Genomic DNA, 27,437 nt, shown 5'->3' with positions numbered 1-27,437 from the left:
CAAGATGTCACAGGGGCTAAGTGATTGCTTTGTATTGTGTATCGTAATAACAGATCATAAACCTGCAAAATAACAAACGTCCTCCCCTTTTTACACCAGGCACAGCCACGCCGAACATCAACAAACAGTCCTGAGCTTTTGTCCTCAGTCATAATGAGTGTTTTCCTGCTGAAGATGTCACTCACACACTTGTCGTCACTGTGTCCTTCTTTTTACTTTGCTCTCAAATGACACCAGTTTTCTCAGAAGTCTCTGGATTACATATGCAGGACAAAGAATGCCTGCTCTTCACAACACACATAAACAAACATACACACACACTTATACACTCTCTCCCCACCTCCAACCCCCTCCAGTTTGTCTGTCCCATCCCCCCATGGTTTTACATAACCTTGCACTCCTGGAGTTGCAGCTTGATGCAATAACTGAACAACACACCAACCTCAGTGTTGATTTTGGCTCACACTCACTCTTGGCGTTGTGCAGTGTTTTGTGTTTGTGTGTCTGTTTTCATATCTGAGGATAATACAACCTTTACTTGCTTCTGTCCTGCTGCACATTTGGCCGCTACATGTAAAGTTAATGACGACAGAGGGACTATTTAAAACATAGTGTTCTGGGTATTTTTTGTGCTGGACAGAATGTTTTGAGCCATATCAATGTCCAAAGTCCAGATTTTTTATTTTCCAACGCAGCCAATAATCACACTGTACCTTCTAGAAAACAGTTTGAGCTGTTCAAAACTGCTTCCACTTCCTCTAAGCCGTCACAAACAAAGGCTGCGCTGTGTGCCGCTGTCCCCACCTGCCTCTTGAAATTCATCCCACTTCTGAGCAATTAGGCAACAAACCAAACTAAGGCAACTGCAGCAACCAGAGACGACAACACTTGAAGCTGCCAAAGGACACGCACGCTTAGAAAAATAAATGTTTCTCCAGGCAGCAGCTTTTCTTAGAAGTACTCTGGTATTTGTTGTTATCAGTTTTCTCTGACGTGGATTGTGCAATAATGTTCTGCAGTGTTCCCCATGATGTGTTTGTGTGTTTTGTGGTGTGCAGGTGACATATGAGTCACCCTCCACACTCCAACCCTGACACTGTACTCCCATCCCCCCTCTTCTGCAGATTGCACTGCATAATACATCCCCATTATGTAATCCCCCCCTGAAGCCCCCTTGCCCCAACACACTCTCCCACCAATACAGTCAGAATGGATACTGGTGGCCCTTCCCCCATCACCAGCTGCCCCAGTTGGAGAAATCACAGTGTCGGATTGGAAAAGACTGAGCTACTTAACAACCAAACACACAAGCCCATTAGCTCGGGGTCACACGTAGGCTGACTTGATGTTGGTACGGTGCTGAAGCTGGTGATCAGATCACAGGATTTGTTATATGTAGAACAGAAGGCTTGGAAAAATACTGGACTACTATGTGTTGTGCAGTTTATGTGCTGCTGTGTCACTTTTTCATTGCCAACACAGAAAGAGGTTCACCATTGTTTATTGATGGTGTTTTAAAGGTATAGAGGTGTAGGTCTTAAGTTTATTGTACTTTACTACCACAGCCTTTGTTGGAACGCTAGACACTACTGGTGAACAGGCTACAGACTGTAGACAATAACCTGCAATTTAATGTTGGCTAACCCGCCCACTTCTAGGAAAGATTTATACCCACCGGTTAGTGGTAAGACAACAACAAATAAGTACTCTCAACATGAAATGTATTGACTTAGGATTGATTGAAAGTTGATAGTTGTGAAGTACAAATCCATAGCCTGTTTCAAACACTGAATTTGATGATATTATACTGTATGTATGTTTCAGAATCCAGAAACTTTTGGGGAACTGAAGTATCTGACAGTAACTTTATCCTGAAGTATCTCTTAAGCATCTGGAAACATTTCCAATGCCTTAAAAATACCCATTCATGGGCAGCATGTTGGTCAAAAATAGCTGTCTGCTGTTATGTTCTCTTGGATTATGTTTATTAACATGTGTGTGTTTGTGTGTTTGTGTGTGGTGGAGCTGTCAGCTGCTTGATGAAAAATGACTTCTGTCATTAATTCTGTCTCTTCTCTTCCAGGAAACACCCAACTCTGTGTTCCTGGTCATGGAGGTAAGTGTCAAAACGTGACTGGATGTTTTATGAACCTCTACTCACATTCTCCCTACTTTACATTGAGTTATTTTGTAAAGTTAAAGTTTATATTATTCTATAATGCAGAGCCTTGAAGCTTTCTTTGCTGAGTTTTGATCTTCCAGATCCAATACTGGCTCTTGGCAGCTATTTACCCCTTTTTATTGTTTTCCTCTCTTGTTTTCTTTCACATTGTGTCTACATTTCCTCTCTCCTTTTGCTGACAACCTCACCCTCGGCTTCGTCCATTACTTTCCACGCTAATTTCGCAACACTCTCTTCTTGCTGCAGGGTAGAAAACAAACCCTGACTGAACCCCTCTGTATTCTAGGAATCACGTTCCCCAAAAGCCTTTGCCAAAATGTTTTCTTGATCTATGTTTAGAGCTGTCTACAGTTCACTCCATGATTTATCCTGCTGACCTGTAATATGACAAGGTTACATTAACTTATGGATGGCTCTATGACACAGGTGAAGCCAAGAAGGGCAGTTTGTGGCTAACGCACATGGCTTTTCATTATTCAACAGTAAAATTGTTAAAAAAGGAATACAGCGATGGTCATGCCCTTGTTGCTAAATCTGGCTAAATGAAAGCTCATTCCTCATGTTTAGCCTAGCATGAAACACTTAGTCTTACTCAAACATTGTTGGAAACATCAGATGAAAGTGTTATGAAGAGATATGTGCACAGAGCCAGGTGTAATCCAAAATAAAAGAAAGCTGTTCCCTGTGAAGGCTAAAAAAAACAAGTAATTTATTGGAATAATGTTTCAAAGGAAAGGAGATGTTTGACTTGGAACATTTTGTGCAGCTTTCTGCCAACGTGCAGTCGCAGGAATTGTTTAAATAAGTCTCAGTTAAGTAACAAATAAACAGTAAGCGAGCCAAACAGCGAGACAACAGGATAGATACTGAAGCTAACTGTATAGCTCTCGGGGACACAAACTCTAAACTGTGTTGTGGTTTAATTTGAAGCTTTTAAGCATAAATTTAACTATTTATACCGATGTGAAGTCTGCTACTGTACTTATACACAGCATCTGGAAACAGGTTAGCAACAGCTGTATTTGGGGCTTAGTTGATTGTTAATGTGAATAAGTCATGTTTTGGGACTTCTAAGTATTATGGTATCTAGAAAAGTAGATTTTTCGACATCACAGCAACTAAAAAAGAAGTCCTGGGCCCCCAAATCGAATAATTCCTTTGTTTTTATTACCAAAAAATGCAACCAATTCCCTGCCCATTGTCGAAATTGCACATATACATCAGCATCATTTGGGTGCTGAAAAATTGCTAATTTATTTCCTCAATTTCAACTGTTCTCTCTCTTTCACTTCATGCAGTTCATGCTTCGTGTTCCTCAACACAAACACCATTCTTGCTTCTCAAGTTGACAGTAAACAAATGCATTGCACGGAAACCAATGGCTACATCTGAAGCTCCCCCCCAGTAAATTTGCTGTCAATCCCAGAGGATGTATCCTCTTCAAATGATAGCAGATGGGTTCCGGGGTTGACTTGATGAGGTTTTTGTCAACAATTTCCCCAGTTCTGGAAGATAATGAGAGGCCAATTTAAGAGCCAATTTCATTCCCCTAAACCTTGAAGACATATTTCCCTTTTTAACAGAGTACACAGACTATCTTTACCAGTGTTTCAAGCACAGCTTGATGGTAGTAAAGCTCTGTTTGGCTTCCTCTGACTTGAATCAATCTTTCTCATCTTTGTTTATCCACTCAGCAGTTCTTTGTCTTTTACCCCACCACAAAAAACTTAATCCATCTGTTCATGTCTTCCCTCCTGAGAACTAACTGCACTCTGCGACTGAGGTTGTCAGCACAGACACAGATAAAGTCAATCAGAAGATTAATAAATGAGCCACACTCGAACAGAGATTTAATGTCAAAATATGCTTCTCAGCTTTTCATTGTTGCACCTGGATGTAAATGTTGCTGATAGCATGTATTTCCCCCCCACATTCAGTACTGCAACGGAGGCGATCTGGCCGACTATCTGCAAGGTAAGCATCGCACTAATCTGTCTGCACCCCACATGCACACACAGATTATTGTTCATCATAACAAAGTTGCTAATGCTGCAGAGGAGGAACAGCCATGTGAATGCAGCTGCTGGGAGTGTAGGTGTGGGAATGTGTGCACGTTATTGAGCATTAATGATTTTTGCATAATGTCTGATTTGTAGAATAACGTAGGCCTGTATCTTGTGGGGATGTCAGAGAGTACATGGGTGTGTCTTTGAGTGAGTTTTTGTTTGTCTTCATGCCTTATATGTGGGGGTGTTTGTCACTATGGCTTAGTACAAAGAGTTCCTTCTTTAGTTCAGAGCCAGTCAGCACAGTTTATATGCTGTTGTGATACTTAAAACAAAGGTCAGCATTTCTACTCATCGGCAACAAGTTGGCTTATAGGACAATCCTGATATTTGGAAACCTGGGAAGTATTTTGCCATATTTTGTTGTCTAAATAACGTTTAGAAAATGCTTCTGTGGACTGCTTTAGACGACAGCCTCTTGTTTTGTCCACCAACAGGCTCAGATTGTTGTTCTAAGTGTCTCACACCATTACAGTCATGATCCATACAGAGATACACCTTTTTGTTGGAAAGTATGATGCATTTATCAAACCAGAAACGGCAGTTATATCGCTGTCTTAAAAGCTAGACGACTCCATTAACAAATCCCTGACTTTTAACTTTGCAGAACAAGAGAGTGAGAAGTGTACGGCTGCCTTGATTTGTTTAGCATTGTTGTGTGTAAATTAATGTTTTGTTTGGATCCAGATTTACGATGTATAAAAACCAAAGGCACACAATATCTTTGTTGCTGTCGTTCTTCAATGTTGCAAGACATCTGGAAAAACAACCCGAACCTGTCAGTGGCAAAAATAAACACTTCTAGTGAATGCATCAGTTGATTTGCCAGCAGGGACGACAGCGGAAGTTGCAGCTATTACTATTTTCTGACCTGCAAAAATTATTTGAATTCAAGGTCGATGTGTTAGACTTCTGCAAGAGCTTTTTACCCTCACACTGTTTATGACTCTTTTAAAAAAAAATTGATATCTCTAATATTTCCAGATCTTTTAGTCTTATCTTAATTATTGATGCACAGTAGTAAAAGCTAAACGTACAACATCAAAAGTTGCTTGTTTTTTATACTAAACTGAATGGGTTGACTTATAGCTTCAGTGAATGCTGAACATAAAAACATTCCCAGTATGTTAGTATTGCTGCTGTGTGGAGTTAAAATCAGGTCGCTTGCTGGAATTCCTCCAAAAGAGTGGCAGTTTGCCAATCCGCCTGTTATATAACTGCAGGTGTTTACACCTCTGATCCATAAAAACACTGATTGTGTGGCTGGAACTGCTCCTCTCTTATCACTGTACGTTTGCATAATGTACCTGCCCCACATGTCAACATTTACAGTTTACAGAATAGTTCATGGTCAGACTCATCGATGTCAGGATGGTCTCTCTTCTTGAGTCACACTGTTGGTTGTGAAATAAAAACTGGAGGGTCCCAGAGTTCACAGCATACTGTACAGAACCAGCTGTCCATCTTGATCTCATTAGTCACGTTGAGCGCTGCATAGGTAAAACAAATAAGAGGATCTCTCATTGGTGAATGATTCCACAACTTACATAACGATCCCATGTTAGAAGTTAGTACGCTGTGGTGGGCATAGAGCGGCTAACCCCTCAAATCCTAGATTAATGTTGTTAAGCTTACTAGCTTTGATCTTTGACTACACTGTAATCACAATAGCTTGATAGAGAGAGAGAAGGAGAAAGAGAAGAGAGTGAAAGAGAGCGAGAGAGAGAGGAATCCTCTTAGACTCACATCGGATTAGACTTATTTCATTACCAAAGAATCGCCTCGATTTACACTTTTTACCTGAGGATTATGACTGTTAAGTGAGACTGAGTCGTGGTTGCTTCTTCTACCTATGATGTAAAAGAAATAAAATGATTCATAGTTGTGTTATGCATGACTTTTTATCCTATGTAAACTTTGAGTCTGCCTCATGGAAGTGCAGCTAAAGGAAACTAGTTATTAATGTGCTTCATTAGGCTGCAGGAAGCATCTAAATGAGATCAATGGGCCAGCCTGAGGATAGCTATCCTGAAAAATGATCATTACAATCAGGGCCTATAGCCTGAAAGCAAACCTGGAAGCTTTTGGACTGTTGGGAGCCTTTTATGGTCTGCTATCTAGGTTTTAGAGATATTCATGATGTGCAGGTACATGACAAACAAAACAGGGAAAGACCAACTCCGGATGTCAGAAATATGGAACATGGGGAAAAAAACATTTTAGAGTTCCTTTTTGTTACTTCAGGATCAATGGATGTGTACTGAAAGACCCATTTTAATTTCAATCACAAGTTATCAAAATACATTTTATCTCTTCTTTAGCTAAGGGGACTCTGAGAGAAGACACGCTGAGGGTTTTCCTGCAGCAGATCGCTGCAGCCATGCGCATCCTCAACAGCAAAGGAATCATCCACCGAGACCTGAAACCTCAGAACATCCTGCTGTCGTATGTGGGCCGCAAGAAGTCCAACATCAGCGGCATCCGCATCAAAATAGGTGACAGTAATCCTCTCCATTGGGTTGACACAAATTCATGATAAATGACTGGTGCTTTGAGTGTCACAAGTTTTCTGATACTTTTCTGGTAATTGAAAGTCTGCACATTATTTTTCTTTGACAGTAGCTTCTGTTCAGTTCATATTTTCCCAAAAAGTTACAACACATTTAAGAATACTTAAAAAGCATTTTTGTAATAACGCTGAGTTTTAATCGGTCCCGTTTTCTGTGATAGGTACATTTTGCTTTCCTGAGATCTGGACTTATTTATCGCTCTGTATCTCAGGATGCGTTCCTTTTTTTTTCCTGTGATAACAAATTAATTTCAGCTGATTTCTTGAGATCTCAAGAAGTTTACTTGTCACAGGAGAACAATCGTTGTTATCTTGAGATATAACAAGATAAAGCAGTCGAGATCTCGAGAAAACAACCGAAATGTCATTGTTTTCACAGGAATATGGAAAAAAATAAAATGTACAGATGTCTGTCCTCTTAGGGCATCAGATATTTGTAATGAATGCCTCTCTTACAACACCGATGACATTCATCTGTGTTGTTTTTCTTTTCCCTGTGTTTGTTTTAAAGCATCTTCACCAAGGGGATAAAGTAAGATGTAAAACTTCCCACGTCTTTTTCTGACTGCTTTCTTTCCTGCTTCTGTCCTGCAGCTGACTTTGGATTTGCGCGGTACCTCCAGAGCAACATGATGGCAGCTACTCTGTGCGGCTCGCCCATGTACATGGTCAGTGTGTTTTACTGTGTGTGTGTGTGTGTGTGTGTGTGTGTGTGTGTGTGTGTGTGTGTGTGTGTGTGTGTGTGTGTGTGTGTGTGTGTGTGTGTGTGTGTGTGTGTGTGTGTGTGTGTGTGTGTGTGTGTGTGTGTGTGTGTGTGTGTGTGTGTGTGTGTGTGTGTGTGTGTGTGTGTGTGTGTGTGTGTGTGTGTGTGTGTGTGTGTGTGTGTGTGTGTGTGTGTGTGTGAGCAGCTGAGCTCAGTCCTTCATAAAGTGAGCTGTCAGCTTTCTCAGCAGTGTGTTGCGTAACAGTGTGTTGCGGGATCTTTACTCGTGATCTTTAACCTCCACAGGCCCCGGAGGTCATCATGTCCCAGAACTACGATGCCAAGGCCGACCTGTGGAGCATAGGCACTGTCATATATCAGTGTCTGGTCGGAAAGCCACCATTCCAGGTTGACATTGTGCTCCACTCACAGATCAAAAATATGTTCTGTTATAAGTTGTGTGTCAAGACATCTGATTTGTGTATTTACATTTTCAGGCGAATAGTCCCCAAGACCTGAGGATGTTCTACGAGAAGAACAGAAACCTACAACCTATGTAAGCCTCTTTTCTCTCATTCTGTACCGGATAAAAGTCGACGATTAAAGAAATGAGACCATGACTTAAACATTTGAATTTAACAAATCCTTTGGGTTTCATAGAGTCAAATAAGTGCAATACAAAAAAGGCAAAAATAATAATTGCAATGAGCAAATACAAGTGTAAAGTTAATTATTTTATGCATAACTTTTTTGTTGCTTTTGTTACATTCATCTTTTTCATATTTTGCTTTTGAAGTCTGGGACCTGCCATATAACAATAGAAAAAAGTTGATAAGTCATGCTATACACTCAAATAATGACGTATATGATGAATTAAAAGGAACAAACACATTTGCAAAGAAATGAAAATAAGAAATAGAATAAATTTAAATGCAGAAGACTGTCTTTAAATGTTAGTAATTTCTTATTCCATTTTTCCAAAATAGTTTTCTCATTGCTTTACTGATGTATTCTTTTGAATTGCCCTGCAAAAGCTCTATTGGTTAATGACCAAAATACCTGCAGAAGTAATGAGGGTCACATCAGTCTCAGTTGTACACTTGTGTGCCATTGATGGGCATCTAACACAGTGACCAAGGCAAACATATGACTGCATCAGTGTTGACCTTATAGGATGTCGGCATGGTGATAGCATTTAGCTCGTAGCTCAGTTCAGTCTTAAGTACAGCCTCAGAGAGCAGCTAGTCTGTCTGTTAACTTGTTTCTATTCACGTCTTGGTGCTAAAATGCACCGTGCATTCCTCCCATCATCTGACATGCTTCAGAATTCATGTCATTAAGTCTGACGTACATCCCAACCAGGACTTTATTAGAGCACACAAAGTCGCACGTAGCAAACTCAAAAGGAAACAATGTTGTTAATGTTCCCATGCTCTTGTTACCCAGCATCCCACGGGAGACGTCTCCACCGCTGAGCGACCTTTTGCTCGGGCTGCTGCAGAGAAATCAGAAAGACCGGATGGACTTCGGTGAGTGGGGACATAAAAATATTAAATCTAAGAGGTTTTCTCAGACTGTCTTATTTTTTTGTTACAATCTACTCTTACCTGTTCTTCTGCAGATGCATTTTTCAGCCATCCTTTCCTGGAGCCGACGTCCACCATTAAAAAATGTAAGTTCACATTCCCTATTAAACAAGATGACTTACTTCAGATTAAAAACATGATTAATTTTTTATTCATTGCTCTCAGCGTGTCCGGTGCCGGTCCCCAGTGCCTCCAACGCAGGGACGGACAGTTCCTGTGGCAGCTCCCCGTGCATCCGCTACAACTCCCCTCCTGTGAGTTTAATTTACTTTATTAATCCTCATTCAGAGGGGATTACACTCGCACTCTAACAAAGGCATTAAAACATTAACTGTGCCTCCCTGTTGTGCTCATATTTGATCTGCATACTTCTTCGAGCACAATCACAGGGTTTAAAGGTCACGTTTAAAGGTCACATAATAATCCTCCTTTTCAACCTGTTTAAATAATTCTCAGAGCTCCCCAAGACATGTCCGTGAAGTTTCTTGTTCTAAATCCACTCTGATCCTGTTTTTGATCATGCCTATAAACATTTCATTTATATTTGTTTGGGTCTTGTAAATTATTTAATCAAATTTTAAAAAGTGTGCAGCAACCCTGAAACAGTGCTTGAAAAGTAAAACAGGGTTCCCAACAAAGGGGAAGTAAAAAGACTTGATTATTTCTTATTTACCTTTCATTACAAGACTTTTTTTAACCTTTTCAGTCATAATCCACTGCAGCTAGTTCAAACTCTCGTCTGTAAATAGGTCCACTTCTGGTTGTAACAATGTATTTCACAGTGGCAGATCTAATCTCACAGCAGCAGTGGGAATTAAGGGTTAGACTATTTCCCAGGATGTCAGAGTTCTCTACAACAATGTGATTTCATTACTTTGACAGTACAGTCAGCACTGCCCTGCCTGGAAGCTTTAATTGCATCATTCAGGAGGCACATCACAATTGAATCCTGTTTTTTCTCCTCTCCTCCATGACTCCCTCTCTTTCTCTTTCTCTCTCTCTGTACATGCTCAGTCTCTCCCGGACATGCAGACACTTGCAGAAGATGGCTTGTCCTCCCCGCCGCTCGGCCCGCCCAACTTCCTGCAGCTATCTAAAGAGTCAGCAGGAAGCACGAGCAGTAAGAACTCGTCCTGCGACACTGATGACTTTGTCCTGGTGCCGAACATTTCAACTGACAGCTGTAAGTTGCATCACACATACAACAATTGTGTTTATCCCAGGTAATCAACTCAGGTGTTAAAATCTGATTATTTTAATTAAAATAAAAGAAATCCCCATTTTGGTTTAATTGAAAGTATCTTTAGCTTAATGCTATTACATTACATTTATAGAAAATTAGAACTGTTACTTATCTCATTGATACTCGATTTGCCGACGTCCAAGTGTGCAAGAGTGCTTTAATTTTTACACAACTTGGTAAAACGTCAAAACATTTTGCAGACACAGACAGAAAAACAGCCCATTCAGTCCTTAAGTTAAAACATTTACTTGTAGATAACCATGACCTGATACAAATATGTTATTTTTCCTTAAAGAAAAAAAAACACATTTCACTGTACATTTAATATTAAAACACGTGACCTCTGACACAGAGGTAAACACATGTGACGTCTGTTCTTTTCCAGAACGCAGATGTCTTCAAATTGCAAACATTTATAGACACACCATGACTTGGATACACATGTAGGGAAGTCACATTCACTACCTGCTCATGATCCCTACAGCACACATGCTAACACACACACACACACACACACACACACACACACACACACACACACATACACTCTGAGCACATGTCACCAAATCCACAGACAGTAAGTTAGACAGCTGCTCACCATTTCACGCTGTAATTGAAGACATCAGTCCACAAACAGGAGACAGTCACATGTAGCCTATTGACTGGTAAAATGAACCCTCATGCTTTGCAGCTGCTACTGCTACTGCTACACACACACACACACACACACACACACACACACACACACACACACACACACACATACCTGCTAGTTCCCCACTCAAATACTGAACAAAAAGCTGAGAATTGAAAGTGTGACAGTGAGTGACTTTCAATCACCTTGTTACTGCTGATAAACATCTGTAAAGCCTGTTGCATCCTCATGATGATTTTCTTTAATTCTCTCTCCCTCCTCAGATGATCAGCCAATGGGAGTGGCTCGTCGACCGTCCAGTGAGTTCCTCATGTGTGGAGGGTGAGTAGATGCTGAGTACCAGAGACTTAATGCCACATTTTATTTTCCCCCTTGTGAAATCTTTGGGTAAGAGGCAATGACAGAGTGAACTCGGAGACACTTAACAACCCCTCTGTTGCTCCAAAATGATAATAACAAAGACAATAGTGATAGGAATGATGACAGAGAGGATTATTCTGATATGAAGTATAACAGTACACATAGTTAAAGTCAAAAGTTCATTAAATCATAAAACCTAACCCCTGATGAAAAAAGTAAATAATAAAACACATGTAATATAAAACTAGGCAAACAACATGTTTACGATTTAAAAGGCTTTCTCTACATAATAAGTTGTATGTAGTGACAGATAATGTTGCACATGGCTGCTAAGTTCACAGGCTGTAAGTAAATCAATGATGAAGGTAAGAGCCAGGTCACAGAGCTCTTTTAAAGTCACGAGTTGAGGTCTAAAATTAATAATTTTCCTTGAAAAAATGAAGCATTGCGAGAGCGGGAGTGATATGGTTTTATCTTTGCTCTTTGAATGTTTTTAAAATTAGAGATGACCCTTACACTGTGCCTGGAGATCTGCTTCAGACTTCTTATTACTCAGGCAATAGTCAATACAGAAGTCTGTTTTATTTCAAAACACCAGAGTCATCTCACATACAGAAACAGAATCATCTCACTATACCAAGATGCAGTGAAAATTCATATGAAATCTATTTGTGCAGTAAAGAAACAATGTTAAGTTAAATAAATAAAATATGCAGATATGTTAATAAAAAAGAAACATGGTGATTTAGAGCAGCAGGCGAATAGCTGATGTATTTCTTTAAACTTTAAAGGATCAGATGAGGGTGTTTAGAGGAGTTTAAGTTTGTGTTTATTTGCTGTGGTAACAGTCTGAATGTACAATAGCATGCTACAGTCACCATGCCCCATTAGGATCTCATGTTTAAACTTATAACCAAACAAGCTATGACCCAGTAAGAATAAATAAACATGTACAGGTACATAAGATTCAAGGGGCAGTCAAGCGGATGGGGAATATATTGACAGCCACAATAAACAAAGTGGAAATAACAGTTGAGTTCAAAGAGTTCACTGGTTGCCTTGGAAACAGGGAAAAAAGCTAGCCTGGCTTTGTTTAAAGGTAACACAAGCTACATATCAACATATTTAAAGTATAATCATGAACACATTGAATCACTTTCCAACAAATATTGTAATTATTTATGTCCCAAACCAAACTGTAAAAACCAAACGTCTTATTTTATGGGAGTTGGGGGCTGGACTTTAAAAAAAAAATTTACTGTATTTTTCTAATTGTTTGGTCATATATAAAATACCAAAGGGCATTAAAAGGATTCCAAAAAGTAGCCCGGCAGTGTCTGAAACTCATCAGCGAGGTTCATGGAGTATGAACTGGATGTTTTCAAGAGTCAGGGCAGAAAATAGATCGACTTTGCACTTTATTGTGACACGATGCTGTGACTCAGATTCTATTTCACACACGGCCTGGAGTTCACGTGTGTGCGTCTGTAAGGTCATACCATCTATTGTTTGTGTGTGTGTGTGTGTGTGTGTGTTTTCATGTCAACGAGGCTTCCTACGTTAGTAGCTCTCTGACCGCCAAATAAAGAAAACACCCTCCTCTCATCCTGACACCAGATATCACACACACTCACTGTCCGTTTGTCACGCGTGAATCCTCTCGCCCACCTCTAAGTTATGAATCAGACTCTGAGCCAAACAACAAGGTGGAGCTGTGTGCTAAATACAGCTCCTGACCCAGCGAGGGCCGTGGGATAAGAATAGACTCCTTACACACACTGGATCTGGCCTTCAATAACAAACAGTGAATGTGACCACTGTGTCCCAGCTGTGTTAAGAGACGCATACATGCTTCACATCTTCTCCAACACATTCTCTTAACATCGTACTGACTGCGTTTTTCTGCAGGTAAATCCAGATAGAACCTTTTCCCACTCATCACACTGAACACACAGTTCAACCTCATGTCCTTCTATGTCCTATTCATAGTTTTTTAATCAAAGGTTGTTTCTTGATTCTCTTACATTGAGTCATGTTTTGAAGGTTAATTGAATCTTTTGGACCATTATGCCCCCTTCCCTCAAAACCCTCCCAGCCAAATATTGTCCCTTTCTGACGGGAGAGGAGATGATGTTAAAAGGACGCTGGCAGATGGAGCGACAGAGTCTGACGCCATGATGACAGCTTATATCAAAACCTACGTGTACGTTTGATCATTGTATTCCCCCATGGAAATCCGATCTGCCACCCCAAATCCCAGAAGATTGGGTTTTTGCTTTGTCAGAGGCGGTACCGTACTCATGTTAAAATCAAGTATGTGGGCTGGTTCACACATGCAGCTCACCTGGACAATTTGGGGAAAATTTTCAGGAAATTTGTCATGTGTGAAAGGGCCTCAGTTGGCAAAATGATAAACCTAAGGCCCATTGGGGAGAGCCTTGGTATTGAATGAAGGTAGATGCATGTTTAAAAAAAACCCGCTACTTGAACACAAGTCCTTACAGCAGCTGTCTCAGAAGTGGTTATTTTCTGCATTTTACAGTTTCAGAACCATCTCAACAATCCCTGAAGCCTGGTCAGCTTCATATAGGTTCTAACTTAAGGGTAGTATAAAACTGAAATGAAAAACTGGCAGACATCCTGCTGCTGTCTGTCATGCCTTGTTCTTCCCCACCCTTCCTTTGTAGATAACCTGCAGCCAGACACCACTTTACACTTCTTCAACCCTCCTGTTTCAACGTTTTGCACACAGCCTCAAGCAAAACAGTTCCCCTTTTCCGTGACACTCACTCTGTTTGGTCTTTTGTTGCTGTTCTGTCTCATCCTCATCTAACCATTAAGGCCGCCGGCTTTACTCCCTCCCTCTTCTCTCCTTTTTGTCTCCCTTCATAGCACTAACTCTTTTACTGCGAACATAAATTAGTTAACAATCAAAACAAGAGGAACCGCTTTTCTTCTTCATTACAGGAGGCATTCCTTGCAGTTTAGCAGCACCAGAAACACTCCCAGAGAGCTCCTAAATCAGAGCCTTGTTTGTCGTCTGTGCCCTGTGTGTCTTAGATTGATGGCCGTCGAGGAATGAGATAGATAGATAGATATAGGAATACTGTGTGGGCTATAGAAGAAAGCTACACTTAACAAGACAGAGAGATGGTGTGTAGGGGGAAATTAATAAGGAGAAACAAGAAGTGACAAATGATTAAAAAAAAAAGAAAGAGGTCGACATGGTTTGATACCATCCCCCCTCTCCTACGCTGCTCAGTTAAAATCCAGGTCAATGTAGAAGCAACTGACTTGCAGATCGAGTACACTCTTTTATAAAGCAGCAATTCACTGACCTACAAATTCTCTCTTTGTGAAAAAGGAGAAAACAGCACTGCACAACATATTAAGCCTCGCCTGAGGATCAATAAAGCTTTTAGCAACCTGGAAGAAAATAGGAAGCCTCCATGATGTGTTTCTGTATCAGGCTTCCTCCTGATCTGTGTGTGGAGAAAGAAAAGCACAAGGTTTTTTTTTATCTCCAAATCAAACAAAGAGGCTGCTGTCTGTGTCTTTGTCTGTACTACTCTGTGCCTCACGTGTCCTCCACTTTCTCCCCTGTAGACCCTCTCAGGCTACACATCATTACATAAGAGTGGTTTCCAACTGGTGCCGCTCTCTTTAACGGCCGTATCCCTCACTCCTCCTCTTTCCCTTCTCTTTATATGTAAGCAGAGGCCTTCTGTGGATGACTCGGTCATGACTCCTGCGTTCGAGAACATTTTGTCTCCTCTGGAATAACAAAAGAATGCAAATGAGCTGTGTCTCTTTGCACTTCCCTCCTGTGTCTGCTGAACACAGAAAGGACGTGCCTCACACGTGCCGTTGACTGGCCCTGCCTCTAGCCCCGCCCCCAGCAAAAGGCTGTGAGCTGATTGGTTCTGCTTCTGTGTTTACATGGGGAGCCTGGCCCCCTTTTTTTTCTCTCTCTCTCTCTTTGCACTCATGAGCAGCAAAGCTATACTTCAGTTCCTCATCCTACCTTCCCAGCGAAGTAAACAAAAAGTTGGAGGCTGTAGGAACAAATTGTCTTAATTTGTGTTAAATTTATAACACATGCCTTTTTGAGATTATTATGGGTTTTGACACCCCTGAAGATGTCCTGCACATATGGAAACAGCAGCATCAGCTTCGAGCAGAGTTGCTTACCACCCTTACCTCGTTCTTCCCGTCCAGGCAGCAGCAGCCGACTTCAGGACAGACCCCCATGGTGTCCCCACGGGCCGAGACCACCCCCATCCCTGTTCCCACTCAGATCCGCAACTACCAACGCATCAAGCAGAACCTCTCCAGCAGCCCGACCCCCGCACTGTACACCTCCCCCAGGTAAGCGCTGCTTTTGCTGGGTCTGACTGTAAGAGATTTAGAAATAGAAACACCAAGAATCAGAATCTGTTTGTTGATATCGTCTTCTTTCTTGTGTTTTAGTCATCATTTTGAAGTGCATTTTTTAAGGCTAGGTTTCACAACACAGGCTGTTGCTTCATCAACAATAAAGTTGCAGTACAGTTACATCAGCTTGAGTTTGGGATGTCCTGTCTTGAGTCTGGGAGTGTTTGTTGGCATCTTAATGTGAAGACAAAGCTGATGTCAGGGTAGAGGAAGAAAGAAGGGTGGTACCTTGTTTCATAGGGAGATAAGCTCTGTTGTTCCCATTTACTGTCTTTTGTCTGAAAAGGGAGGACTACAGCAGACTTTGTGTTGCTAATGTGGTTATAATTTCAGTCTGACAGTATTCTGTATGGGCTTGCTTTTATCTGGTGGTGTCCTGGCTTTGTCATTTACTATTAAACTCCTCCTGTAGTGATCCTCTGGGCACCTCTAGGAGCTAGATCCCTCAGTCGTTGTCCAGCTGTCCCACTTTCAGTGTTCCTGTCTTATCAGTCTGTTCAGGATGGATTACAGCTCTGACGCTGTCCCTTTGACCTAACAGAGGCCTGCCCTCCTAGGAGAAGATCTCACTCATTACATGGATTCCTGCAAAACACTACAACTTTCTTTGCAAATCAAACTTCTTGTGTGATATGAGCAATCTGCAAAGAAGATGCTCCCACACATGTTTTCTATTCAACTGTGTCAGGACCTGTGGCAGGCAAATAAGTATAACTTGTTAAACCGGTGAGGTAGCAGTTAATTGCACTGTAAGGAGTTTTTATCCAGATATGTAACACACTGAGTTTAATACTGAATGAACTACAAAAACAAAGGAGACATTAGCTAGAAGATGTCTTTACTATATACTTTAAACCGTTACTTTAAATATAAACCCAAAGATATAGTACAGACAGACAGAGAGCATCTTTGTTTACCTTTTCCTGGTAAAATTTACAGTGACTAATACATTAAGAATGTTAAAATAAAGCAATGTCTAATGTACAAGTCAATGTGTTGTCTTGCAGAGGAAACTGCAGACTAAGCTCTGGTTAATAGTTCAGCCTCAATCCTAACTGGTGGCGGCATTTACCAGCAACAAAAAGATCTATGAAGGAGTCGTAAATACTCTTCCTGATGATCTGGTTTGCATTTGTTGGTAATACAGAGACATCATTGTTTGATTGTGTTTGTTTCATAACCATTGAAAAACTCCATGCGGAGTATTAAATCCATTGAAGTCACTCTAGTGCTGAAACAGGGCAGATTCTATTTTTCTTAAAGCTCTGAAGAATTAGTCTATGTACTTCTATGTAAACAACTTTTTGTTGATTTTGGCACCCCTAGTGGACAAAGCAGTACATTAATGTATTTGCTGACCTTCTTGTACATTTGTAAGCAGTTTTTTCATCCTGCTTTATTTTAACAGTTAAACCTATCACTCAATGTGAAACTTTGCTACGGAAATAAAAAAAATAGACTGTTAAGTGCAGGGTGCTTTTAGTCATCTCGTCTTAAAATAATGATAGAAAATCTGGTCCCTGATTACTTCCTTTGCTTTTATAGGTCGTGAAGAGGCATCTCAATTAATTCATGTCTGTTTCATAACCATAAACTGCTCACAGAGGCTTGAATACTTTTTGTGATTTTTTTGTTTTGTTTACTAGGTCTGGAACAGTGAGGCGCTCCAACACCAGTCCTATGGGGTTCCCTAAGGTGGGCTCGGGGTCTCCCAGCTCCGCAGACGCCCCTCAGACGGTCAGCAGGCGTCTCTCCACCGGCAGCTCCCGTCCTTACTCCCCTTCACCTCTGGGTAAGAACATGTCCAGACATGTCTCAGCTTTCTAATAACACCACCCAAAGACATGATTTTAAAATGGTTTGTGCTCGTGTTTACAGTTGGGACCATCCCCGAGCAGCTGGGTCACTGCTGCTGTCACCTGCAGAACCACGAGCCTCGAAGCCGCAGCTCTTCAGGAGGTCAGTCTTTACACAGATCCGGGTTAACATACATCTAACTTTGCCAACGTGTTCAACCTAACATGCAACGTATTGTCCTGGTGTTATAAGAATTAGCTGCAGCTATGAGTCTTTGTTTTGATCTCTCCTGTGTGTCATGACTTTATTATTGAAAGAGTGCATGAGTCAACATGAGTCAAGATCCCTATTGAAAGTCTGACGCAGTCGTTACATGAACTCTGCAGACGTCTAACAACTTCTTTTCTGTTTGTGAGAGAGGTTTGCTGTCATGGTGACCGTGTTTTAAAAGAGGGAAGCTACAATACACACAGTCTGCAATGAAGCCTCAGACAGACAGACAGTGAACAGCAGTTACAGTCCTCAAACAGGAAAGACAAACAAACAGGCAGATTATATGACTAACGCTGAGTGTCTGTGAAAAGTCTCAGCAAATGTTATGGAAGTGTCACAAGTAGCATCACTCCCTGCGGCTACAGAGCAGGAGGCTGAGAGACAAATGAGTCATAATGATGTTCTCTGACATGCCAGAGGAATTAGAAAGTTCATGATCAATTGCCATCAATACCACATGAATTGCTAGTTAAACTTAAGAAATACTTTGGGCCCATAAAAGGGAAATCCTTGTGTTGACAAACAGGCCTTTTCTTTCTCCCAGTAGAGTTCTTCGGCCGACGGTTTGGCTGTTTTGGGGCCATTGCACTCGCTCAATCAATGGACAGCCATTTTTACACATGCACTTCTAGAGAGTTACAGGTTAGCCTTCCCATGAAATATTTCTGAGCTGCTCCGTCACACACGTCCCTCACAGTGGGACATCTTCCCTTTCAGACAACGTTTTTGTCTTTATATCAGTGCTGCGCGTTATTGAACTTCTCAGTATCAACCAAAAAGTGGAAAAGAAAATACTGGCAGGCATGAAAGAGTATGAAGCTGCTTCCTTACATGCATGAAGATCTTATCGTCCATATAGTGGTCTCAGGATATATAAACATCATCAGCCCCTTCCACTCACCAATGGTGAATTTTCCTGAATATTTCCGGCGGTGTTCACACCAGCTCACCATACCTTTTTACAAAAACAGATTAGTATTCCTAATGTTTGTGAACATTAAGAAAATATTATTTATAGAGAGAGAAAGATGGTGAGATCTGTTTTTAACCACAGACAGTTTCTGTACTAACTTGTACAGATATTAATCCATTCTTCTACATTTTCTTAGGATCCCCCGTCCCGTCCTCTCAGCTCCTGGGAGCTCGGCTACAAAGCGCCCCCACCCTGACCGAAGTCTACCAGACCCGCAAGCTCCACAAGCAGTTATCAGACCCTGTTCAGCCCTCCTCCTCTTCCTGCAGTCACTCCCCTCAGCTCGGCAGACCGGCCAGTCTAGGCTCTTCCCCTACCAAGCTCCTGGGGACATCCCCGCGCACGTCCGACTGGCTGCAGAAGTCCCCACTGCCGACCATCATCGGCTCCCCTACTAAAGTGAGTGGAGGGATTATTAATCAATTCATCATTAGTCAACATGACTAAACCAACTCAAATATCAGTTCTTAAACTTATTTTTTTCCTTCTCAGACCATTTCTGCCCCATTCAAGATCCCCAAAACTCAGGCGTCCTGTAACTTGATGGCACTAGCAGACAGCCCCGTGCCCACCAAGACCTTGGCAGATGCCCGTGATATCTGCGCCCACCACTGCAGCCCGTACCTGAGTGGACGCCCAGCTGCTCCAGAGGGCAGCAGGACATTTGGCAGGTCTGTGTCCTGCCTTTTTCCTTCTCCTACCTAAACTTTATTCTTACAATAGACATTTGTTTAACCTAAACATGCCATGAGGGAAAGAGAGAGATCAGGGATATTTGTGCCTTCAGCAGTCTGTTTTTCTGTCTTTATAATGTGTTTTTGTCACAAACACAGAGCCCCCCTTTAATCAATATAAATCCCAGTTTGTAATGCTGTACAATGAATAGGAAAAAATCAGGATAAAGAATATTTTTGCTAGCCACTGTACCTGTCGGTTTCTAGAGCAACGGGTTAAACCTTGCCTCTTCTAACGTAAGGAGAGAACAGAGCTTTGATAAGGATAAAACCGTAAAATAATGACGCAATAAATGTTCTGTGTCTGTCCCCTTACTCTGTGATGTCATCTTTTCTGTTGTTTGACTTTGTGTCGACGTTGTCTGTGGTCCCTCTGCAGGTCAGTCAGTACAGGTCGTCTGTCTGAGCAGCCAATCAGAATCACGCTTGGTGGACAGGCCTATCAGGGGAGCAACGACAGCTTAAACACAGAGCGGCCCATGGACACAGGTACATCTACACACACGACGGACAGAGTTTACAAAGGGATGCATGTGTTTGGTTATTTAGTCAAACAGAGTTCTGTATAAATATGAGCTCAGAGGAATAATTTATACCTCACCTAGAAATTAAAGCCAAGTGTCCTCTTCTGCAGCCCCTGCAGGTCCCAGCGGGCTGGTTCAGTGCGGGTCAGCCAGTCCTCGTACTGTCCTTTTCACTGTGGGTTCACCGCCAAACAGCAGCACTCCTCCCACCTGCAGCCACCTGGGCACACGACCACGCACCACCTCAGGTAAAGATCCTTCACTGAGTGATGCTCTATTCTGGTATTTTTAAACTCATTTTTACACAATGTTGGGTCTTATTGACTAAGGGCATGAAAAGTTTTGGAATAGCTTCAGTAGATTTCTTCTGCCGGCAGCCATGAGGCTCGCTGTTATGACTGAAAGAACAGAGGTTTTGCTCGTTTAACACTGCCTACATCAGTCAGTTTGTTTTGTGCAACTCAAAAAGCTGCAGGAAGGAGAGCGTCATGGACTAAAAAATGTATGTTTGAGGAACTCTTTGGATTTGGATCCATACAGTCAGACAAAAAAACCTCCAACAAACTTCCTTCACGGCATTGGCTTGTGGCCCTCCAAAACCAACTATGACATGTTTCGGCATCAAGCCTTTATCAGGAAGTCAAACCAGATTTTCTTTTGTATAATTGTGTTTCACAAATATGAGTGTGATCCAAATAAAACATTTGAAGAACAAAAGTCACACAACAACAGAAATATTTGCCTGAAAGAGCAGCTGCTTAAAGGGAAATCTTGTTTTTCTTTGTCATAAATTCCTGGTTTTGTCAGTGAATTCTGGTGGCTTTGAGGCTAGCGATGAGAAGGCAGTTTGTGGTCTCAAATCATCTTAGCCCTTGAAAATTGGTTTATGTCTGCAGGGATCCTTTCTGTAATGTTGTCATAGACTTAGAATGATGTAGAATAACAATCTGAGCCTGTGTTTATCGGCATACCTGAAAGGCATATTTGTCCCAAGGATTAGTTTGGAGACATTACTGCTTCACAGCTGCAGACTCAAGCAATTAATGGGAGCAGTTCTATAACTTTGTGTATTTTTCTAGTAATTTAAACCCCAAATGATATTAAAACAAGGCCCAGGCTTGAATATCCTTTAACATATAGAAGCAGGAAGGCTGTGAGGTAATCTGAGATATTTGTCAGTTGTATTTATCGCATCATCCTCTCCCCTCCTCGTCCTCCTCTCAGTGGGCTCCAACAGCTCGGGTGGCTCCCTGTGCTCCACCAGCGGCCGGGTCTATGTGGGATCCCCTCCAGGCATGGCCATGGGCTCCTCTCCTCCTGGTGGTTTTGGTGGAGGACAGCTTGTCACCGGGGCCGAGGGCGCGCCCAGCAGCCTGCGATACGTCCCCTATGGAACTTCTCCTCCCAGCTTGGAGGGATTCATCACATTCGAAGCCCCTGAGCTGCCTGAGGAGACTCTCATGGAGGTGAGGGGGGGTTTGATGCCTCGATCTTATTTTTACAGAAAAAATGCTTGTAACTCTACTCATCATTTTTAACATTTAATTGTTGTTATTTTGCAGCGTGAGCACACAGACACCCTGATGCACCTGCGGATGATGCTCTCATTCACCGACTGCGTCCTTGAAATGGCGGCAATCAGGGCTGGAGGGGCAGAGCTCGGCGTGTCAGCCGCCTCCATCTACCCTCCCCAGGACAGTGTGGTCGTGGACCAGATCAGCCAGCTCAGCAAAGAGTGGGGGTAAGGGATAACTTAATGTAAATCTCTTCATAGTTAAAAAATGACAGACCTACATCTTAATGGAACCAGGAAATGTATTAGATCCAACTGCAGCGATCTATACAGTATATAGTTACATACCTGACATCGTACATTACTGATAGGAGAGAGTCCAGACTTGAGCGTGTAAGGTTAAAAAACAGTCCCAAACAAATCTGATATTGTCCGACATCTGGTTTGTTACTATACAAGAATTTTAAACTTTGCTACGATACTAGTAAAATCAAATGATATCGATACCTGTTTGGAAACCATGGCAACAAAACCTCCCTAACACCCAATATGAGCTAATTTCATGTTTTAATGAACTACATTTGTGGGCAAACTCTTCCACACTGGTTAAAATGCACAAGTACATGTTACAGCGCTGAATGGTTGCCAGTCAGTGTGCTCACTCTCTCTCTTTCACGGTAGTTTTTAGTTAAAAATATTACTTTAGATCAGAATTTTTTTTTTTTTTAACTCAGGTACTTTTAATTTCTTCCGATGGTTAAAATAACAAGAGATTTTTTTTAAACACATGGGACCTGATCCACTAATGATGGATTGTGCCCGGTAATATGCGCAGAAATAAAACCCGCAAATTGCCCTGTTTTATCACCACATTCACACTTAGAACAGCACTACTTGTACACCGATGCTAACATGCCCAAAAGGTGCAGGCCCACAGCTGCACTCTAAACTGATGAAGCTGTCATGTCCGCTTATAGATGACGAGCTTGGAGGAGGCGTAACCTTTTCAGGGTTTATTTTAGATCTGAATCCTGCTGAATGTCATGGCAAATTGATGTTTCATATGTCATGTTTTGAAATTTGTCCTCCTATCTTGTGTTGTGTGAGGAGGCTCTTTGTTCTGTGATGTTGCTGCAGTGCTTAAAACTTCTTGGTCTTATATTTTGTGTCTGTGCTGCCCCCTACAGGCAGGTGGAACAGCTGGTGCTCTACATGAAGGCTGCACAGCTCCTGGCTTCCTCCCTCCACCTTGCCAAAGCTCAGATCAAATCAGCCAAGCTCAATCCCTCCTCCGCAGTAAAACAAGGTAAGAACTATGAGTTAACATTAACCAATACATGACTTCAACTTTACTTTCTTGAACGAGAGATATAAATATTTCAAGCACAAGTACACCCCTGCAGAGTAACTCATCCCTCTCCTCTACTTTCAGTGGTGAAGAGTCTGAACGATCGGTACAAAAGCTGCATCTCCCTCTGCCGGCGGCTGACCGACAAACTGAACCACTTCTTCTCTGACAAGCAGCGATTTGTGGACGAGATTAACAGCGTCACCGCGGAGAAACTCATCTACAATCAAGCTGTGGAGATGGTGAGCCTCAGATACAAGAAGTCTGAATTATATTGTTTTACTGCTGTGTAGCCACTGACCTGAAAACCTCTGCTGTGGAGCAATGTAAGGGTCAGTACAAGAAATATGCTTGATTTAGATGTATGTTGGTTATTTTGGTATAAAGAAGATAACATAAAGTAATAAAGTAAACGTATAAATTAAGCTCTTTTCTTTATTAAATATACAATTTTACTGTTTTTGAATCTGAGATTTTTGCCACAGACACATAATCATTGACACTTGTGATTTTTGTCAGATGCTGTGTTGAGTAAAGAACAGCTATTACATGTTTTGTTAAGCCTTACCTGATGATGTGTGTGTGACTGTGTGTGTGTGTGTGTGTCAGGTTCAGTCAGCAGCTCTGGACGAGATGTTCAAGCAGACGGAAGATATCGCCTACCGCTACAGCAAGGCGGCCATGCTGCTGGACGGCCTGTCCAAGATCCTGCAGGACCCGACGGACGTCGAGAACGTGGTCAAGTGTGAGTACAGACTCTGAGCGCATGTTTAACTATTGGCCTCATACAAGAGCAACCAGTATGAACACATATGGTTTTAACTTACATTAAGTAGTGCTTTAAGAGTTGACTGCACAATTTATAAATTCCACAAGTACATCAGCAAAATGTTACTCATATAATTATGGACTGTGTGCAGAAGTTTCTTTGAGGTTTTTGATTGATTTCTCTCCCACACACCCGTCTTATTGAATGGATGTAGTGCATTTATAGCTTCAGTATGTTTTGATACTATCAATCATCTTTAAGAAACAACACAGAGAGATTGTCTTGTTTTATAACAAGAAGTATTGAAAAAGTAACTTCAACAACCTTACCTGCCACAATATTTCATACAGTGTGGACTTTCAGCTGATGAGGCTTACCCGTACATGAAACCTATTCCTCTGTAGTGCATGCATTGGTTTGTGTTGTCACTGATATTTAAATAAACCCACTTTGGTGCATGACACCTAAATAAATACAATCAATCAATCTAAAAGAGAGCCTACACATGTCTGATACGACAGACGTCTGTAGTCTGTTTGTCTAATTACTCTATTTAACTTTCAAGTTTGTTTTGGTACTTGTGTAAACACCATCTTGTTTTTGTTTCCCTGCAGATAAGGCGAGCGTGGACCGCAGGATCTCCGCCCTCTGCTACTGCACCGTCACACTGTACGAGTAGCATCACACACACACACACACACACACACACACACACACACACACACACACACACACACACACACACACACACACACAGAGGGATTGCAGCATCCTGAGACTGTCAACCTTCATCCTCACAGAGCTGCTGGTCACTCCTGTAGCAGTTCAAGCACTTTTCATTCGCTCGTTTTCATCTGTATTTATCATCAGTTTTTGTTTTTTGTTTTTTCTGGCTGCATCACAGACTGAATTGTGACTGATGCACAAACTTCCAACCAAAGATGACAAAAATATCCACAAACTGAAGGCTGTAACTGGATGAGGACATGATGCATGCACTTTGCGGTGCATTTCTTTTCCTACACTATAATGGTGGACCTGAACTATACGTATATAAAGACTAATGTCTGTCATTCAGGATATCATTTGTTTTTTACCAGAAGAAAAAGACATTGTACAGGACTATGAGGCGGTTCATCTTTTTAAAAACCTGCTTACTCTGTGATATCAGTGGTTATTTACTCTGTTTTTTAGGTTATTATTGATCTTATTTATTGGTTCAGAAGACGTTCGAATCTCCTGCTTATCTTGAAAACCTCAAGTATTGGAGTGAAAAGAGACAGAAGAAATTAGCAAAAGGCTGACGGCCAATCACTGTAACAGATTGGACCCAGAAACAACACAAACTCCTGTTACAGAAACCACACAGCCGTGTTTAGTCAGTGAGGAACCTGTAGATTTGAAACTGCTTTGTTTTTAATTTTGTTTTTAATTTTGTTGTGTTGTTAGCCGAAGCACTTTATCGCAGTTTGTGGAGGAGACGAGTATCTGTAATAAGTTCTGGAGGTAGATATGTGAAGGCAGACGGGGGAGGGGTTTTCAAATCACTCCTCTTACACCCCCAAACCTACCTGCTTTATGTGCATGAGCAACAAGTCATCAGAATGCATACATTTCCCATAAGGCCGAGCAACCAGGGAAACTCGGAACAGCCAAGACTTGTTGGCTGCAGCTCAACTTGACGACAATTTACTTTCAAAATAAGATTGATTTTACTAAAATTACTACAGCTGTTTATGTTCTGTCAGTATCAGTAGCTACTTTTTTTTTAACAAGACTTGATGTTGCAAAATTGTATATATTTATAAATATGTGATGCATGTGATGATTCCTTCTTCCACTTCTGGGAGGAGGAGTGAGAGTGTGTGTGTCTGTGTGTATGAGATCAGAGTTTTTGGGGGTTTGTTGACGATACCGTCAGCCTGTCAGTCAAAGAGCACAAATCTTTATATGTACATATATGAATTTGATACATTTTATCCATGTCTGCCAAGGGGCTTTGATAAGGATAAAACCTTTTTTGGCGCAACAGGGTTGTGCTAAAAAAAAAAAAAACTCATGGCAGCTTCAAAACTTTCCAGAAAACTCTTTCTACACAGGACTGTTGATCAATACACACTTATCTGTTCAGTGGGTCTCATGAAATTTTCTGAAATGAGTGTGAAATCATCAGATTTCTCACTTAATTTATACAATTTTGTGAGACTTGAATTGTCAAAATCTGCACTGCCTATCGTCCACTTGGTTCCTCTGCCTCCCTTCAGTCGTCTGCTGTGCTACCAACAGTGTATGTACTGTATATATGTTTGTATGAGTGTGTATTTATATAGAAAATATACACACGAGCACTTGCCAGGTGTGCATTAAGGCCAGTAGGAACAGACAACGATGGAAAAAAGGAGGTGCCTTCTTGTAAAAGCAGACATAGGCCTACTCCTTTGTACATGTGTGAATAAATTCTTTTTCAGTGTAAAAATGTGTATAAATGCATTCACAGGCACCCAGCGGCCTGTTTCTCTGATGTACTGTTCTTTTTCCTACACATATCCGGGTTTTTAAGTTTTCCTCATCCTCGTCATGAGCACTCTGAACCACACGAAGCCTTTTACTGCACACAGAGTGACGAGGGACAAATAAATCTGACAGAAAGCCCACCTGAATCTGCTCCTGTCCATGGACTGTCACTAGAGGCGGACTGTTTTGGATAAAGCATGGGTACCAACCGAGTCTGCATTTTACCCTGTAGATCCTCTAGATTATTGAATGTATGTTCCCTGTTGTTTTACGCCTCTATTGCTTGTTCTGAATGCATTTTGAAGAACCCCGCCGTCAGTCATGATCCTGAAAATGCATCTCTATCCAAGCACCGATTTTTCGAAGACAAATGTCAATGTTGTGTCTCACCAAGGGATGTCTCTCTGTTCTTTATGGAACACAAATACAGTCTTTGTTATTAAAAAGAGAAACAATAAAGCTGTCTTGCTGTGCATTATTTAAAAATATATATTTATCATAATTGTCTTTGTTTGGATTCAACATAAAATTATTATCGTCAATTAATCTGATGAACATGTTCAGAAGTAACCTTTAAGTCTGTCAATAGTGTAAAAAATGTATAACCCTATTTATTTGACCCAAAAGGATATTCTCATCTTTTGTCCAACCATCAGTTTAAACCTCAAATACTCTGGGTTCAAGTCGGGACATTTCAGAAAGCTGTAAAGAGCAAAATGTTTATTTATGCCTGATAAAATTAGTGAAATATTATCAATTTGGGTGAAATATTTTGGGCATTTGATCAAATATCAAATTATGTATATGATGATAGACCATAAACGCAACATAAGGGAAACAGACACTTTAGAGCTGCAGCGTTTAGTTCATTTATTGACTGAGTAGAATTTAATTTGTCTACCACTTTGCTTATGAAACTAATTGAACCGAGAGAGACAAAAGAAAGGACAAAACTTTAAATATTTACACACGGAGATGGAATGAAATATTTTTGAATACATAAACAGATGTTAGAGTGTTGAATTGATGTGCTGTGGATAGTACACATTTCATCAACTCTTCTGATGAGGACATACTATATTTGTTGATTTTGAATTGAGATGGATATTTGGGTCAATCATGACTCAAAAATCCATCTGAGCCTCCCTTTAAAAATGTAAATGGATGTTGCTGCGTAAATCTTCACCTTTTTGC

At 41.2% G+C, this 27,437-nt stretch overlaps 1 protein-coding gene across 1 annotated transcript in view; it reads left to right on the top strand.

Annotated features, from left to right (window-relative positions):
* Positions 1–26,702, top strand: part of ulk2 (unc-51 like autophagy activating kinase 2) — a 43,265-nt gene extending 16,563 nt beyond the window's left edge. Inside the window, exons 4-27 of the mRNA XM_061046058.1 lie at positions 2,084–2,116; positions 4,120–4,156; positions 6,570–6,743; positions 7,412–7,485; positions 7,827–7,928; positions 8,018–8,076; positions 8,967–9,049; positions 9,142–9,192; positions 9,272–9,360; positions 10,121–10,289; positions 11,268–11,325; positions 15,583–15,732; positions 17,445–17,590; positions 17,677–17,757; positions 18,978–19,240; positions 19,334–19,512; positions 19,955–20,064; positions 20,210–20,347; positions 21,324–21,565; positions 21,662–21,840; positions 22,800–22,918; positions 23,045–23,202; positions 23,570–23,705; positions 24,344–26,702. Of these exons, the coding sequence (XP_060902041.1) occupies positions 2,084–2,116; positions 4,120–4,156; positions 6,570–6,743; positions 7,412–7,485; positions 7,827–7,928; positions 8,018–8,076; positions 8,967–9,049; positions 9,142–9,192; positions 9,272–9,360; positions 10,121–10,289; positions 11,268–11,325; positions 15,583–15,732; positions 17,445–17,590; positions 17,677–17,757; positions 18,978–19,240; positions 19,334–19,512; positions 19,955–20,064; positions 20,210–20,347; positions 21,324–21,565; positions 21,662–21,840; positions 22,800–22,918; positions 23,045–23,202; positions 23,570–23,705; positions 24,344–24,408 (2,895 nt within the window). The 3' untranslated portion in view covers positions 24,409–26,702. The remainder of the gene's footprint in view (positions 1–2,083; positions 2,117–4,119; positions 4,157–6,569; positions 6,744–7,411; positions 7,486–7,826; positions 7,929–8,017; positions 8,077–8,966; positions 9,050–9,141; positions 9,193–9,271; positions 9,361–10,120; positions 10,290–11,267; positions 11,326–15,582; positions 15,733–17,444; positions 17,591–17,676; positions 17,758–18,977; positions 19,241–19,333; positions 19,513–19,954; positions 20,065–20,209; positions 20,348–21,323; positions 21,566–21,661; positions 21,841–22,799; positions 22,919–23,044; positions 23,203–23,569; positions 23,706–24,343) is intronic.
* Positions 26,703–27,437: the final 735 nt, after the last annotated feature.

This window comes from Labrus mixtus, chromosome 9 (assembly GCF_963584025.1).
Source record: "Labrus mixtus chromosome 9, fLabMix1.1, whole genome shotgun sequence".
NCBI lineage: Eukaryota > Metazoa > Chordata > Actinopteri > Labriformes > Labridae > Labrus > Labrus mixtus.
This window is presented reverse-complemented; position numbering and strand designations above follow the sequence as displayed.